The 18,494-nt window shown below is 35.7% G+C and overlaps 1 protein-coding gene and 1 non-coding gene across 2 annotated transcripts in view; one reads left to right on the forward strand and one right to left on the reverse strand.

Moving 5' to 3' along the window:
- The window catches only part of PDZRN4 (PDZ domain containing ring finger 4), a 169,195-nt gene that overhangs the window by 76,916 nt on the left and 73,785 nt on the right, over positions 1-18,494 (forward strand). Inside the window, exons 2-3 of the mRNA XM_049783884.1 lie at positions 2,852-3,108; positions 6,809-6,911. Of these exons, the coding sequence (XP_049639841.1) occupies positions 2,852-3,108; positions 6,809-6,911 (360 nt within the window). The remainder of the gene's footprint in view (positions 1-2,851; positions 3,109-6,808; positions 6,912-18,494) is intronic.
- LOC126023142 (small nucleolar RNA SNORA51) lies at positions 16,530-16,663 on the reverse strand. The gene has a single exon (XR_007500349.1). It is a non-coding gene; the product is annotated as a small nucleolar RNA SNORA51 (small nucleolar RNA).

Below are 18,494 nucleotides of genomic sequence, written 5' to 3' on the forward strand. Positions count from 1 at the left end.
TCCAGGAATTCCAGGTTCTATTGCTGATATTGTGTGTTCCTGTTTTGGTGAAGCTTGTTTTCGTCTGCCAGGGTTTCCAGCCTGGGGAAAGGTTGTAAAGAGTGTGGGGACGGTGCCCGCAGTCACTCTAAAAAAAGGTGCCAGCGATATCAGTCCAAATGCTGACATACCTCGAGTTTGGGTCAGATTGGTGTCTCTGCTGAGATCGGTAGAGGACTGCTCATAGTCTCAGAATCCCCTCTGAGCCATGCCCTCTCCCCTTCAAGGGTTTTCTCTTGAGAAACTCTTGAACTGTATACCACTTCCCAGGTTCTATTATATTTGACCATTTGTTATTCTCAGACTGTGTTTCTTTATGTCCCACATGAGAGATATTACTTTGTGTATACCTCCCTGCTTCTAGCTGAATTCATTTAGCATAATATATGTTCCATTAATATAGTGTAAATTGCATAACTTTTTTTTCTTATAATGGAGAAGTATCCCATTGTGTGGACATAAACTAGTTTCTCTGTTATTGGACATTTGGATTGTGTCCAGACTCGGACTACTGTGAATAGTGATGCAATAAACATAAAGTGCGAATAACATCTAAATACTTTTTAGACCCTAGGGATAAATACCCAGAAGTGAGATTGCTGGGTCATATGCAAGTTCAAGTATTAGTTTATTTTGAGTTTCCATATTGTTTTTCTAGGTTAAACAAGTAGACAACAACAGTGGATGAAGTTTTATTTTTTTCCTCAACATCCATACAAACACTTCTTTCTTTTCATTTTATGTATGTATAACTGCCTTACTGGTATTTGATCATGTCTAACTGTTATTATTTGTATTTCACTGATCATAAATGATTGAAAGCATATTTCATATTAGCAACTTGCTTAAGAAAGTGTCTGTTTATCCTTCTCATTTTGTGATGGAGTATTTTGTGAATACACATGGTTGAATCAATAATTGAAAATAATTTAGGAATATTTTTAAAGTGAATGTACCCCAGAAATTTCATAATTTGTTCTTAGAAATCTCAGATAGTCCAATAATATGCTTGAAACTACTTGAATCATCCTGCTGATGCTCAGGGGCCATTAGGATTAAAACTTTATTAGCATCCAGAACATCCAACTAGGGTCTCATATATGTTAGACTACTGTTTCAACTATATATTCAGCTAAAAAGACATTAATTCTCCCATTTATCCTAGCGTGTTGACTATTCATTTGGACTTTTTCACTTTACATTACTGAGATTGGCACACATCATGAAGAATAGAGACAACCAGTGCTGCTGTGGGTGAAAGACAAAAGGATCCCTCAACCACTTTTGCTGGGGGTGTCATCTGGTTCAGTCTATATTGAAAAATTATGAAGCATGGTGGGAGTGATAACACAGCTGGTATGGCATATGTCTTGCATAAGGTCAATCCTAGTTCTATCCCCAGGATTCCATATGGTCCTGTGAGCACTGCCTGAGTTCAGGTGGTGAGTTCAGTGCCAATATTAATCTCTGAATGTCACCAGCTGTGACCTCAAAACAAAAATTATAAAAATTAAAAAACATTGTGAAGCCTTATTAAAAATTAAGATTCCATAAGCCTACATGGCAAAACAATTCCTACCTGGTATTGTATCATTTTCCCTAAATTACGCCACTTTTTTTCTGTTTGTTCTGAGTATAAGTAGTCTGTCTTTTTCTGGTCCAAGTAATAGTATGTGCTTATTTGAATGAAAGTACTCTATGGTTGCAAACTTCTCTTCTTTTTACCTAGCTATTTCTAAGATTTGAATGTATACATTGGAGCATACTGTGAATTACCAATAAACAGGAGGCTTGATTGTCAAGAAATGGTATAATTTCTGGGTCTTATTTTGCAGTATCATACCCCCAATCTCTTCAAATTACAAACAATAGCATTATTAATTAAATGTGAAAGTTGTGAGGTTATTTTAAATTTTGCAGTCCTGTATTAAGATGAAACTTCTAGTAGGAAAGGAAATAAATGACTATTAAGGGCAAATTATCCTGCAACTTGAGAGAATTTTCAGAGAAGTTCATAGACTGGAATAAATAAAAATAAAAATAAATTTGAATTGCTGAGTATTACAAGTAGACCCACACATAAGGGTTTGGTTTTGTTGCTTTTTGAATGAATATAAGCATACTGAAATATTATTTATCGTCAAGATTTAGTCAGTGGGTCTGGGAAAGACCAGGAAGTTTGCATATCTAATTATCATTGAAAACGACTGCTGGTCCAGAGATCACATTTGAATGGAGTTCATTGGAATAAAATGCATAAAAACAGTAAAGTGGTCTAAAATAAAAGATAAAAACTCAGAAATATTTCCAAAAATGAAAGAAAATCTGATTAAATAATGAAAGTCTCACCAAGATTGACATAATTTTTTTTATAAAGAATGTACTTTTTTGCCACATTCAGTTTTGCCCAAGTTTTACTCCTAACTCTGTGCTCAGGGATCACTCCTGGAAGAGCTTTAAAGGTCCAGATGTGATGCCAGGGATTGAACCATAGTCAGCCACATGTAAGACAAATGCGGTAATAACCTACTGCTGTAATATTGCTTGGGTCTCTGTACTTAACACATCTATGTAACCTAATATTTTACTTTATGTGATTTGAGATTATGTCCTTTAGAAAATTTTAATCTGTGCTAATATTTTCAAGGGATATGTTTCTTCGTGTTATAAAACCGTATCCCTCACATCTCAATGCCTGGCTAAATAGTCCTGTATAAAATCCATACACAGATAGTTTCAAACGTTTCACCTTTTAACATGAAACGTGGATACTCATTTTTCTCATATATACAATACTGTTTTATTTTCACAGGTCAACGGGAAGGATCTCTCAAAGTTCACCCATGAGGAAGCAGTGGAGGCTTTTCGAAATGCCAAGGAGCCCATTGTGGTCCAGGTTCTAAGACGAACATCTCTCAGTAAACCAGTGTATAGCACATCTCCAGAAGTGCAACTCATGAATGCTAGCACTCAGACTGACATCACTTTTGAACACATCATGGTCCTGGCCAAATTTAGGTCATCTACCCCTCCTGTGCCAGACTTCTGTCCATATATGCTCTCAGACAGGTATTTTTTATTTTAATTTATATGGGATCAGATCATTATTTCTGCTTGGAAAAATATCTCTTGTGTCTACGTCCAAATTATTCTAAGCTGTTCCTGCTAGCTACTTTTCCTGACCCCACAGTTACTTCACCAAAGGGACAATATTTAATGAGATGCAGTAAAGAGTTATGCTTTGGTTTAGTTCATCTTTATATTCTAGTTATCATAAAGCTAATGTTGTTGATAAGTATAAGTCAGGGAAATAGCTTATCCCTCACCAACACTAATAAAAGCCTTTCTAAAGAAGACCTAAAAGGGTATGTTGGCACTATATTCTCTTCTATAAGTACCTCCTCTTTACTCCAGCATAAGGGGAAGTCGGTGCAGTTATTAGAAATTAAATTGTAGTATCCTTCTCAAAAGATATAACAATGATCCAGTACATTGTGAAACAGACTAAGTGTAGAACTATGAAATAAATAACTATTAAAAATATTTGTTTTTTAATTTTATGCAATTCAAGTGCAGTTAGAGGTATTTTTATTCAATCATACTTTTACAATTTTGGAATATTTTCCCATACGTAATTTTTTCCCACTTACAAAGTTATTCGTGATTAAAGTCATAAATGTACAACACTCTTCACGAGTGAACATTTCTCACCACCTATGTTCCCTCACCCTTGCCCTGTCCCCTGCCTAAATCTGGAACAAATATTTTTCTTCTCTCTTACTCTGTCTCTTCCCTTCATTGTAATTTGCAATATTGTTGAAGGTGTATCATGCCTATCACTTTACATTTTTTAAGTACCCAGTTCTTGTCCAGAACGTTCATTTCCACCTATCATTATCATAGGGGTCCCTTTTCTGCCCTAAATACACTCCCAGCTATTTGTGACAAGCTTCCTACCAGGGGCTGGTCCTTCAAGCTATCATTGTCTCTGGATAATTTTACTATACTATCTTTTTGTCTTATCACAAATAAGTGGGATTTTTCTATGTCTGTCCCTCTCCCTCTAACTCATTTTGCTCAGCGTAAGAGTTTTCATATCCATTCACCTATAAGCAAATTTCATGACTTCACTTTTTTTTCCTAACAGCTAGATAATATTCTATTGTGTAGATGTACCAGAGTTCTATTATCTACTCACCCTTTTTCAGGCACTGGGGTTATTTTCAAATACTGGTTATTGTAAATAGTGTTACTAAGAATATAGGAGTACAAAGGCTTTATCTGCTGTGTGTTATTGGCATATATATATATGTATATGTATATATATACCCTATATAAGAACATAGGCTTCTTTTTAGAAACATCCATATTGTTTTCTAAAAAGCTGGGTCAGTTGACATTCTCACCAGCAATAAATGGGAGTTTTCTATTTTGATCTTTTCAGTAAATATTCAAACATTAGCGAAAGTTCAGTTTAAACTACATTTATTTTATCTGTGGCAGTTTATTCTGCTATATAAAAACAGACTTGGTCATATTATTCATCTGCTTTTTTGCGGTTTTTATAAGCTCATTTTAGTGATTTGTATTTTTAATCACTTGCAAGCTTTGAAAAACAATTCAAGTTCAATGCCTGAATTTAACCTTATAAAATTCATTACAAAATTTTAAGTAATTACTGGAAATTGGAATTTCTCAAAAGTATATACATGTAATTTTAGCATACATATATAATAATATACTCACATATATGCTTTGCAAGCCTTTGTTTGAAATGCTAGGTTCCAGGAAGGAGCACCCAGCACAGAGAAATAGGAAGACCCCTCTACATTGCATATACCTCAGGAGCTCCACTCCACGGTTAATGTGCTCCTAAGAAATTTGTCAACTAAATTCTATACTTTTTGATATTTTTGAAAAGGAACATCTGGCTTTCTGGGGACTTAATTTTGGCTTTGTAGTCAGTAATCACTCCTAGATGGAGTGCAGGGTGCCAGGTGACATGGGATGTAAGCACCTTGCCTGTGGTAATATTTCTTTGACTCTGACCATCAATAACTTATAAAATAGTTCCTATTTTAAACACTAAAACTAGGTTCTCTGTATATAACTGGAAGTAAAAGTAATTAAACTCATCCTAGAGTCTCTATTTCCAAAGATAAAATGAACCTCTAAAAAGCAGGCAAGTATGTAATGATATAAAATTTACAGCACAATGTTATATAGAATAGTAATCCAACGTTTTCTTCAATGATTAATAACAGCTAACCCTCCACTAATTACTAAATTAATCTTTTGGTAGCATTTCAAATGGTCACACTTATTAACACATTAAGTACTCATAAAACCTTTGAGCTATTGTGTTATATTATTATCCATGTTAAAGATGAATAATTTAATGTAACTTGGTCAAGATCACATAGAAAGAAGTCACAAGACCTGATTAAATGCCAATATGCAATATCACATCTGTTTTCCATGTTAACCTTGGGCAATCTCCTTTAATAAGTTTCTAAGAGTTACAATAGTCATACCTCTACCATATGCTGCCATATTCACAACTTCTATGTTTTTGTTTTGTTTTGTTTTGGCTTTGGTTTTTTTGGGGTCACAGCCAGCAGCACTCAGGTGTTACTCCTGGTTCTATGCTCAAAAATCGCTTCTGGCAGGCTCGGGGGACCATTAGGGATGCCGGGATTTGAACCACCAACCTTCTGCATGCAAGGCAAACACCTTACCTCCATGCTATCTCTCCGGCCCCAACTTCTATGTTTTTTTTTTATAATCATCACACCATATTAACATTTCCAATTTACTACTTTACCCAATAGGCAAAATAATAGATTTTGTGTGCTAACTTATTTCTAACACTTCAACTTATAGATATTCAATATATGTTTATTTAATTAATGCAGTATTTTTCATGACACCATGTCTTTCTTACCAAAGGTGAGGAAAGGGAAAAAGAAAGAAGAACAAAATAAAAAAAAAAAAAAAGAAAAGGGCCTGAGTAGTGGTGCAAGCCGTAATTACGGCGTCTGACTTGTTCCCTCTAGCCTAGGACGGACCACAGTTCGATCCCCTGTGTCCCATATGGTACCCCAAGCCAGGAAAGATTTCTGAGCACATAGCCAGAAGTGACCCCTGAGTGTCACTGGGTGTGGCCCAAAATTCAAACCCCCCCAAAAAAAGAAGGAAGGAAGGAAGGAAGGAAGGAAGGAAGGAAGGAAGGAAGGAAGGAAGGAAGGAAGGAAGGAAGGAAGGAAGGAAGGAAGGAAGGAAGGAAGGAGGGAGGGAGGGAGGGAGGGAGGGAGGGAGGGAGGGAGGGAGGGAGGGAGGGAGGGAGGGAGGGAGGGAGGGAGGGAGGGGAGAGGAGGGGAAGATGAGGGAGGAAGAAAGGGAGGAAGGAAGGAAAGGAAGGAGGGAGGAAATTTGTTTTAAAAATTTTACAGTCTCGTATATGGTTATGAGCCACAGTTTAAGAAACTAAGGACAAGGGCCAGAGTAATAGCATAGAAGGTAGTGCAGTTGCCTTGCAGGTAGGTTCCATTCCAGCATCCCATATGGTCCTTTAGAGAGCCAGGACTGATTTTTAAGTACAGAACAAGGAGTACCCTGAGCAATGCCATATATGGCACAAAAACAAACAAATAAATGAAAAGAAAAGACACTAGAGGCTTGATCACTACAGGTATTTGTGCAAAGCATAGAAAATTGAGTGAAATTATAAAATCCAATCATTTCTAACATGTTACTACCTTCCCCATAGTTGCCATTCTCTTCATCTGATGGAGCATGAATTTTATGAAAACAATGAGTATCTTTCCCGATTACCTGCTGATGTAGACAGAACAGAAGATTTTGAATATGAGGTGAGATCCTTTTCACGCTACATAACGTTGCCTCATAGCTTTGAAAAGACAGAAATTCAAATCAAAAAGAAAACATCATTGCAGCAAAAATAATTTTATTTATTACACTTTTCAATGTTTTGTGTTAGACAATTGAATCAGTATATTTTTGTTCCTGGAAAATATTTTTCTAATAAAAATGTAATAATGATTTGCTCACTTGTTGTGTTTTATAAGTAATATTATGATAGCTATTTTATGGCATTTAAGAGATTTTCAAAATTAAGAGGAATTATATTTAACACTGTCATTGGTGATGGGTGAAAGTGGTGAAGGGGAGGAGAGTGGAGACAGGACGATAGAGTTCTGAAGGGTTTTGTCAAGGAAAGGTCTTAGGACTTTTGTTGATTTTTTTATATTCTTATCACAACTTATTTGTTTCTGTTGAAGCTCCTCCTCTGAGGAGAAGCTTTCTCTGAACTGACGCTGGTTGCCTTTACTTCTGCATCTCAAAGGGTTTAAAGACTGGCGCCAAAGTAACTTCTTTAACCCACATCATGGTTTTATTATTTCCTGAAAGAACATCATGAGCGTCATTACTGGGTTTATTTTATTTATCTGCCTACTTCAAAAACAAGGTTATTCTTACTATTTTCATTCATTATGTAGTATTTTGCTTTTAGTTGATCTACAAATTCAATATTATTTTATTCACTGGACTGTACATCCTAAAGCAATTCCACTGACTTTTTAGAAAAATATTCATGTTTGTTGCTGTTAAACTATATTTAACCTTCACTTGTACATTTAAATTTACCCATGCTGTGGTATATAACACTTCCAAAAACCCGTCAGTTAACTATTTCAAAGCTTTCACTAAAGCTTAGGGATTTATCTTAATATTCCTCAGCTTCTATTGTGATTACATTTTGGAAAGGTCTCGGACTGCTCTGACATTTGGAATTAAAGTAGATTTAAAAGGTGAAGAAATTTTGGTAAACATGAAGAGAACATATGATGTTCTGGCCTTTTAAGGCTTTAGATAATTCATACCAGTTTAGCAAAATATTTTTCTTTTTGTTTAGCCAGAAAATTCTAAAACCTTAGGAGTAACTGAAATTAAATAAGGCAAAATGAGTAAAGTTTACTTAAAGCAAATGAATGTTTTTTTAAAGTCCTTCCTACTCTACCCCTATAAGAGTACCCCCCTAGGTATAGCAAAAATTGTTATTTATATTCATCCAGAATCTGGAAGGCTATAATACTTGACATCTAAGAAGACATTATCATACTGTGCTAATTCTACCACTAATGCCCATCTGGTTGATTTTAAAGTTTATTTTATATATCTGCTCAAGTAATTTGTATTTACATTAATATGAATAGCCATTGTGCACTCATGCAAAATAAATTACAATATTGAATCATTTGCCCAAATCATTTAAGATTAAACTATTTGAAGCCCTAATAAGATACATCTGACAGCTGGAATGAGAATGGTGAGGAGATGAAAAGGCTGCAGTAAGGCAGATGAGAGGGAGAGGTGGGTTGAATCTAGATGAGCCTGGAGGAAGGGTAGGCACAGCATTAGTTCTGACTTTGGAGGGATTTATCTAAACGTCTGTGCTTCTATTACTTGTCACATAGCTTTAACATATTTTATGCTCTATTGCCAAATTTTAGCTCTGACTTTAAAAGAAAGTAACAGGGACCAGAATGATAGCACAGCAGTAGGGCGTTTGCCTTGTATGTGGCTGACCCGGACAGATCTAAGTTCGACCCCCAGCATCCCATATGGTCCCTCAAGCCTGCCAGAAGCGATTTCTGAGAGTAAAGTCAGGAGTAACTCCTGAGCTCCAACAGGTGTGGCCCAACTCCCCCCTCAAAGAAAAGAAAAGAAAATTATCATAGACTAGGACAAACACAGTTTCTAATATCTACATAAATTGGAATAATAAATTCTTTTTTAAAAGACATAAAACTAGGCTACGGAGATATTTCAAAGTTCTGATGCATGCGGCTTATATGTGATATGGTCTACTTTAGATCCATTGCACTAAATGTGCTCTTCTAAATATGTTTCCTCCCCAAATAAAGCAAACGAGAAAATCCACAGAAATAGGAAACATTTAGGTGTGGCAGCTGTTCTCTTAGGAAGCTGGGGGTGAGGGTCACTGGTTATTGACATTGAGAAGGATATAGTGATTATCCAGCAAGATAGCCATAACAGCTTGCTAAGCAATAGCACACACTAGCCTTTTATTGAGTTGCAATATCAACTTCACCTTCCTGCTTCTCTTTTATATTACAAAATAGTTAGCATGTGAGGGAGATCATTCTGTGACTGTCCCTTTCTAGAGAAGGAAAGGGTGTTCTAAAAGCATGACGTGGAATGTATGAAATTGTATCAGTAATAGTATTGTAAACTACATTGCCTAAAACAGGGGTAGAATTGTCTGCCATAGAGGCAGGCTGGGTAGTGGGAAGGAAAGTGGGTTCATTGGTGCAGGGAAGTTGACACTGGTGAAGGCATTTATGTAAGAATATTGTATGTCTGACTCAAACACAAATAACTTTGCAAGTAACAGTGCTTCAATAAAAATTTTAATAAAATTTTTTAAAATTATTTTTAAGAAGTTTAAAAGATGTTTAGCAGGTTTGCTAAGAGTTAACATGTACACAAAGAAGTAACATATGCATTAAAAGCAAAAGCTGAATACTTGCATAGCTATGGCCATAGTGGGATAAACAATCAGCAATTACCTTAAATGGATAGCATTGAATTTTCTGTTTGCACATACATTTTAAGCTCTTATTTTTAAAACTAAGCTGAACTTGTTTTACCCAGGGGAATGACCAACTATGGGGCTTTTATTAGGGGAACCATTTCCCATATTTCCCTTTTTAAAGGCCTACTTATTATTCACTCAGTGAATTCAAGTTGACTTTGATATTTAAGGAATTTTGACCTAAATTAATTGTTTACCAATAGATCCAAACAGACCTGATTGCTTTTTGGGGGCGAGGCTGGGAGGACACACCCAGTGATGCTCAGGGGTTACTCCTGGCTATGAGCTCAGGAAATGCTCCTGGCTTGGGGGACCATATGGGACGCCGGGGGATCAAACCGCGGTCCGTCCTAGGTCAGTGAATACAAGGCAAACACCCTATCACCTGCACCACCGCTCCAGCCCCATAAATTTCATAGAGTTTAATACAAGAGATAATTGGCTCAAGGAACTGTTCATTCAAAACACAAAAATAATAAATAATGACTAGGTTTCAATAATCTTTTAAGCAATTTTGTGATCTGTGAAGTCAACAATGAGAAACAGCCATTTCCTTTGTCTTACATGTACAGCAATATGGCTTCTGTTTAGGCTTTGATGGCAAGATTTATCTGCCTGCTTATGATGTTACCTGTTTCACAGTGAGCAATCAATCATTTTTTATAAGAAAATAAACAAGAACCCTCAGTATTATCTGTGAATTCAACTTCTGAGCAGAAAATCTCTTTTCACATTTAGATACAATGGAACTTTATATAATTTTGAATTAATATTTAGTTATAGCAAAAATTCTCTCAAAAACCTCTTTGCTTAGGAACTAGTGATAGTACAGCTGGTAGTGCAATTGCTTTGCATATGAGCAAACCTAGGTTTGATCCCTGTCATACCATATTATCTCCTGAGCATATCCATGAGTTATTCATGAGTGCAGAGTAAGGAGTAACCTCTGAGCATCATTTGATGTGGCTCAGCCCAACCCCCAATTTTTTTTTCAGAAGATCCTATTTTTAATCAATAACTTCTCATCTGGACATTTAACTGCTTTCTAGTTTCAACGTTTAACTTCTTTAACTTTTTTTAATTCCACATATAAATGATTTGATGAATGTATCTTTTTTCTATCCTTTCCCCCTTGACATATGACATATTATTACACTTGTTATAATTTCTTTTTTATTAAAGGTGTGTGAGCATGAGTTCACACACAAGATTTTTTCTTTATCCATTTGTTTACTGACAACACAAATCATTTTTGTATTTTGGCTTTAGTGAAAATCACTATTATTTATCTCATTTTTCCTAAGCCCGGAAATGCTTATTTTTGTTAAACTCTTCAATGGAGAGAGTTAAAATGGGGCAACAGGAAAGTTGATGTGAAAGTCAGATTTTATTTTATTTATTAAAAATTATTAAATCACAGAATTACAATCTATTCATGATTATGTTTTTGATAGCATATCATGCATGTATCAGTACCAATCCTGGGTCAGTGACAAGGTCCCTCTTTCTTTATTGTGGTGTTGCCCTCTAACTTGTTCCCTTCCAAGAACTTATTCACTTGCTCTTTTTGCTATTGCCTTTGGGCATTAGTTATTCACCTACTGTTTCTTTATATCCTATATATAAGTGAGATTATTCTTTATCCCTTTCCCTTTGATTCATTTCACTCACCATCTTGCTCTCCAGCCCCATAAATGTATTGGCAAATTACATGATTTCATAAAAGATTTCATCTTTTCTTATGGCTTGATGTTGCATTAAATAATTAACGATGGGGCTGGATGGTGGATGATGCCATCCAGCCCACATGGCTCTGCAACCTCCATGCAGCCGGCGAGTTCCAGGCCCAGGTGAAATTACTCACTCACACGCAGCCATCAGGAAGAATCATCTTTATTCATGCCCTTGCCACCACAGGTGTGTGGCCTATGTCAACCTTTTAAGCACAGCTATATTTTGCTAGCCCTGCATCTTATCTCCTGTTAGCCATCTTCCCTTTGGGCTCCATGCGGCCCAAAGATCCAAAAGCCAGGAAGCCAAGCCGGGCCAAGAGAGAAACGGCAAAAGGGCCGAATCCCCTGGCTCAGAGGTTTATCTATCCTTTTCCAGACCCCTCCCAGAAATGGGAGGTCTTGCAGGTAGTTACACCTATTATCCGGTTCCCAAAACTCCTCCCAGATATGGGTGGGTCTTGGGGTACACCACATTTCCCCCTTTTTTAAATATTTTCATGCGCCAACGTAATAAAGTGAAAATTAATATACCAGCCCTTTTCAAAAACATATTATTTGCAAAATATACTTTACACCTGTAACCTAAAATTCTATTAATGCTTTTTTACCAAGCACTATTTCGGAACTTTCATGTTCCTATATTTTTAAACTATATTGGGGGAACTTCACTGTTCCTATATTTTTCCTATACACAAGTACTTCAGCATACATGCATAACATACATTTTAAAAACAGGCTAAGTACATTAAAATACACAGTAAAACATTTTGCAATTGAAAATATTAACTCTGAAAGACAACAAAACACATTTAAATTATAAAGAAAATGACTTAAGACAAAGATGCAGGTGGTTAGAAATTAGATGTTTAAATGAGCTAAACTGAATTACTTCCCTTTTATTTTTATTTTTTAACTATAAACTAAGTAAAACTTATCTTGGATACTTGGGTTATTTCAGATGTAGTTATTGTAAATAGTGCTGCAATGATCATAATGAATGGAGAGACTTTTTTTTTTCATTGTGTTTTTGGGCACTTAGGGAATATTCCTAGGAGTAGAATTGCTGGAATTAGATGCTAAATTTCTAGGGTTTTTTTCTTTCTTTTTTTTTTTTTTGAAGAATGTCCATATTATATTAAAAAATGGCTGGACAAGCTAAAATTCCAACCAGCAGTAACTAACAGTGAATGAACACAAATCCCTTTTTTCTCTCAAATTCACGCTAACACTGTTATTCCTTTTGATGAATGCTGACCTCTTATGTTAAGTGATATCTCATTAGTGTTATCTTGAAATGAATTTCCCTGATAATTGGTGATATAGAGTGCTTATAAATGAATTATGCTCATTTGTATTTCTGTTTTGACTAAGTTTCTTTATCTCATCTCCCAATTTTCATGGGCTGTGTTTTTCTTATGTACAATTCTATTATTGCTTTATATATCTTGGATATTCACTTTTTGATGAATGCTATGTATGGTGGGAAATGTCATGAACTGTGAGAAAATAATTTTTCCCAGTCTGTGGGACATCTTTGTATTCAGATATCATTGCATTTGAGCTACAGAATATTTATTGTTATTGAGGGGTTTTTTTTGGCAACACTTTATGGTTTTCAATGCTCTGAGTAAAGATTAATAAACCAAATTAGAACTGAAAAGGGAGAGATTACAACAGATACTACAGATATTCAAAGCATAATCAGAGACGACTCTGAGAAACTTTTTGCCAAAAATAGAGAACCTGGAAGAATTGGATAAATTGTTGAATTCCTATAACTTCCCAATGTTGAACCAAGATGATCTAGAACATCTGAAAAGATTGAGGAAATTAAAATGGTAATCAAAAGTCTACCCAGAAGCAATAGTCTAGACCCAGATAAATTCACTAACAAGATCTTTCAAACCTTTCAAAGGACCTACTGTCAATCCTTTTCAGGCTCTTCCAGGAAATTGAAGAAGCAAAAGTATTTCCAAATAGTTTTATGATGCTAACATCACCCGAATATCAAAAGCAGACAGAGATGCCACAAGAAAAGAGAACAACAGACCAGTATTGCTGAGAAAAAGCGATACAAAGATCCTCAACAAATCCTAGCAAAAAGGAACAAGAGTCATTGACGCCTAAACAAGCGTCATACACCATGATCCAGTAGGATTCATTCCAGAAATGCAAGGCTGGTACAACATACACAAGTAAATCGCTAATACACTGCATAAAAAAGAAAATTAAAAATAAAATGATCATATAAACAGATGCAGAGAAAGCATTTGATAAGATTCAACAGCCATTCATAATAGAAACTGTCAACAAGATGGGAATGGAAGAAACTTTTCTCAATATAGTCAAGGCCATTTACCACAAGCCCATAGCAAATATTATACTCAATGGAGAAAAATTGAAAGCCTTTTCTCCAAGATCTGGTATGAGGAGAGACTGTTTCTTTTTGCCACTCCTATTCAACATATTATTTGAGGTACTTGCCATAGCAGTTAGCCAAGAGAAAGATAGCAATGTCATCCAGATAGGAAACAAAGAAGTCAAACTACTGTTTGCAGGTGACATGATAGTAGTTAGAAAACCCTAAGGTCTCTACCAAAAATATTCTAGAAATAATATGTTTGTATATCAAAGTGTCATGCTACAAAATTAACAAGCAAAAATCAATGGCCTTCTTATACACAAATAATGATAGAGAAGAAATAGACTTTAAAAAAAAAACAATCGCACTCAATATAACATCACAAAAATTCAAATACCTTGAAGTTAACTTAATTAAAAAAAAGTGAAGGACCTATACAAAGAAAACTATAAAACACTGCTACACAAAATTAAAGACAACAAAAGAAAATGAAGATATAAATCCTGTTTATGAATTAGGAGGATTAAAATCTTTAAATAGCAGTATTCCTAAAGCATTATACAGATTTAGTGCATTCCCTCTAGGGTTCCCCATGACTCTTTTTTGTTTACTTGTTTTTGGACCACACCCCCATCGAACTCAGAGGTTACTCCTGCTTTCAGAAATCGCTCCTGGCAGGCTCAAAGGTCCATATGGGATGCTGAGGATCTTATTCGAGTCAGTCCCTAGTAGCCCGCATGCAAGTCAAATGCCATACCACTGTGTTATCTTTCCAGCCCCTACCCAAGACACTCTTTAAGAAGTGAATCAAACATTCCTGTAATTAATTTGGAACAATAAACACACACAAATAGCTAAAGCAACACTTAGGACAACGAAAATGGGAAGCATCACATTCCCCAACTTTACATTTTACTACAAAGTAATAATAATACTTAAAATGGAATAGTACTGGAATAAAAACAGACTCTCAGATTAATGGAATATACTTGAGTATTCAGATAATGACCCCAGACATACAATCAATTAGACTTTTACAAAAGGAATAAAATGCAAAATGGAGCAAGGAAAGCCTCTTCAACAAGTGGTGTTGGAACAACTGGTCAGCGACATGCATAAAAGCCTACTCAGACCTTTATCTAACACCATACACAGAGGTCAAATCCAAAATGGATTAAAGACTTTGATATCAGACATGAAATTATAAGGTACATAGAAGAAAAGGCAGGCAAAACACTCCATGACACTGAGACTAAAGGCATCTTCAAGGAGGAAATACCACTGTCCAAACAAGTGGAAGCAGAGATAAACAAATGGGACTACATTAAAGTGAGAAGTTTCTGCATTTCAAAGGAAATAGTGACTAGGGTAAAAAGTTTGCCCATAGAATGGGAGGAACTATTCACCCTATACCCATCTCACAAGGGGCTAATATCTAAGATATACAAGGTACTGACAGAACTTAATAAGCATGATATCTAACCCCATAAAAATGGGAGAAGAAATTAATAGACATTTCCTCAAAGAAGAAATACTCATGGACAAGAGGCACATGAAAAAATATTCCACATCACTAAACATCAGGGAGATGCAAATCAAAACAACTATGAGATATCATCTCATACCACAGAGACTGACATCCTCACAAACAACAAGAACAACCACTGTTTGTGTGGATGTGAGGAGAAAAGGACTCACTCATTGCTGGTGGGAATGTCATCTAGTCCAGCCTTTCTGGAAAACAATGTGGATATTCCTTAAAAACTGGGAATTGAACTCCTGTATAATCTAGCAATACCACTAATTAGGGATTTACCTTAGTACCACAAAAACACAGTACAAAATTGCCCCTGCACTCCTATGTTAATTTCTGAGCTACTTTACAATAGCCAGATTCTGAACACAACCCAGATGCCTGACAACAGATGATTGCCTAGAGAAACAAACTATAGTACATCCACAATGAAATAATATGCAGCTATTAAAAATGAAGTTATGAAATTTACCTATACATGGGTGGACATCGAGACTATTATGCTGACTGAAATAGTCAGAGGGAGAGAATAAACACGGAATAATCTCATTGATCTGTGGGATTTAATAAAAACATAAGACAGCATAGTTATAATAACCATAGACAATTGTGATGAGGACTGGAGCTTACCACAAAGAATGATAAGTGAAGTTAGATAAATTGCAACACTAACAACTGCCATTACAAAGATAGAGAAAGATGAAATGCCAGACAGGCAGGGTAAAGGGGAGGAGAAAATGGGAGACAGTTGATCTGGTGAAGCGGGGGTGTGCATTTTATGACTGAACCCAATTATGAAAATGTTTGTAACCGTGGTGCTTAAATAAAGAAATTATTTAAAAAGAAATAATTACTGACTCAAAACTGATATAGGTGTAGTAAAATATATTATCATTTAATATTTTAATAACTGATGATATTCTACTAGTTTGTTTTTAGTTCATTAAAGTGAATTTTAATAGCTCCATTTGTTTCTCAATTCTACCATTTTAAAATATTTTAAGAAAATTATACTTTTACATAAGTAAAATGATATATGTTCTTAAATTCATATATATGGTTTATATTTTTAGTTTTATTTATACTATATATATCATTTGGAAAGTTCCAAACATCAATTAATATATATCTCTGCCAACCTATTACCAAAATTCTAGAGTGACGACACATTCAACTTGATTTCCTCTCTTTATTCTTCACACTCCTGTTTCTTTTTTTTTTTTTTGTCTCCCAATTCACAATACAGACCAGACAAAGGGCCTGGGGTTGAGGTGTACATGGGGTGCATTTACTGTACCTCCTCTTTCTATACAGTCAGTGTAAAGAACACAGCCTGTGGTAAGAATTGGGAGGCCTTATCTTTTTCTTTTTTTTTAAATTTTTTATATATATACCTTCACCAGTGTAACATTCCCATGACCAATATCCCAAGTGTCCTTCTCCCTACCCTACACAGGCTTGTACTCTAGACAGGCTTTTTACTTCCCTCATTCAATCACATTTTGTTATGATAGTCCTCAGTGTAATTATTTCTGTGACTGCACTAAACGATCCCTGTGATGAGCTTCATGTCAGGAGCTGGACCCTCCAGTCCTCCTCTATTTTGTCTCTGAGAATCATTACACAAATGTTTTTCATTTTACTTGAAACCCATAGATGAGGGAGACCATTCTGTGTTTATCTCTCTCCCTCTGACTTATTTCACTCAGCATAATAGATTTCATATACATCCATGCATAGGAAAATTTCATGACTTCATCTATTCTGATAGCTGCATAATATTCCATTGTGTATATGTACCATAGTTTCTTTAACCATTCATCTATTGAGGGGCCTCTAGGCTGTTTCCAGAGTCTGGCTATTGTAAATAATGCTGCTATGAATATAAGTGTGAGAAAGGAATTTTTGTATTGTATTTTTGTGTTCCTAAGATATATCCCTAGGAGTGGTATAGCTGGATCGTATGGGAGTTCAACTTCCAGCTTTTGGAGAAATCTCCATACCGCTTTCCACAAAGGTTGGACCGAACTGCATTCCCAACCAGCAGTGAATAAGAGTTCCTTTCTCTCCACATCACCGCCAGCACTGCTTGTTCTCATTCTTTGTGATGTGTGCCAATCTCTGTGGCGTGAGATAGTACCTCATAGTTGTTTTAAGTTGCATCTCCCTGATGATTAGTGATGTGGACCATTTAAGAAACAGCCCTGTTTCTTAACGCCTCTCATAAGCACTGTGGGTTCTTTAGATATTTTATATTTAGAATAATGTTTTTCTAGTTGATTACTTTTTCCAGTTGGCTACTACTTATTTTAAACATATGAGTGAAGCAATATAGTCTTTTAAATTCTTGCTTTTCATTTAGCATAACCACTTTAATACTTATTCATTTCATTTAAAATTTTCTGTGAATGAGATATTATAAGTAATTCTAAACATAGGAATTATTACATAATTAATACATAGAAATGCAGATAGTCTGTAATTATTGTTTTATACTCATCAAATTAATATAACAGAGTGATGGGATCATAGAGTGCTTTCATTTGTTTCTTTAGAACAAAGATCAGAAGTGAACTCAGAGGTTCACTCCCAGAAATATTATCAGCAGTTCAATGTTAGTTACTTGGATCCAAATTGTGGGAAGCCACCAGCAACACAACAGAAGCTCTTGGAAGCCATCAGTATTTTATTGTCTTTGAGAGCCGCCAGTGTTAACACCTGCCAGGTGCTGAAGATAAAATTCAGGGTATCGGGCCCGGAGAGATAGCACAGCGGTGTTTGCCTTGCAAGCAGCCAATCCAGGACCAAAGGTGGTTGGTTCGAATCCCGGTGTCCCATATGGTCCCCCGTGCCTGCCAGGAGCTGTTTCTGAGCAGACAGCCAGGAGTACCCCTGAGCACCGCCGGGTGTGATCCAAAAACCAAAAAAAAAAAAAAAAAAAAAATTCAGGGTATCATGCATGTAAGATGACTAAAGATACAAATTAATGCAACACATTGAGCTGTATCTTAACTCCATTTTTTTTTCAGTTTATTAAGGACCTGGCCTGCCATTTTCTGTTTAAACTGCACCAATTTATATTCCCCAAAATAGTGTTCAAAATTCTCTTTTTCCACACCCTTTCTAAGATCAGGAACAAAACAAATGTGACCACTTTCAACACAGTTTTAGAACAGATTAATCAAA

Source organism: Suncus etruscus, chromosome 11 (genome assembly GCF_024139225.1).
Source record: "Suncus etruscus isolate mSunEtr1 chromosome 11, mSunEtr1.pri.cur, whole genome shotgun sequence".
NCBI classification, from domain to species: domain Eukaryota; kingdom Metazoa; phylum Chordata; class Mammalia; order Eulipotyphla; family Soricidae; genus Suncus; species Suncus etruscus.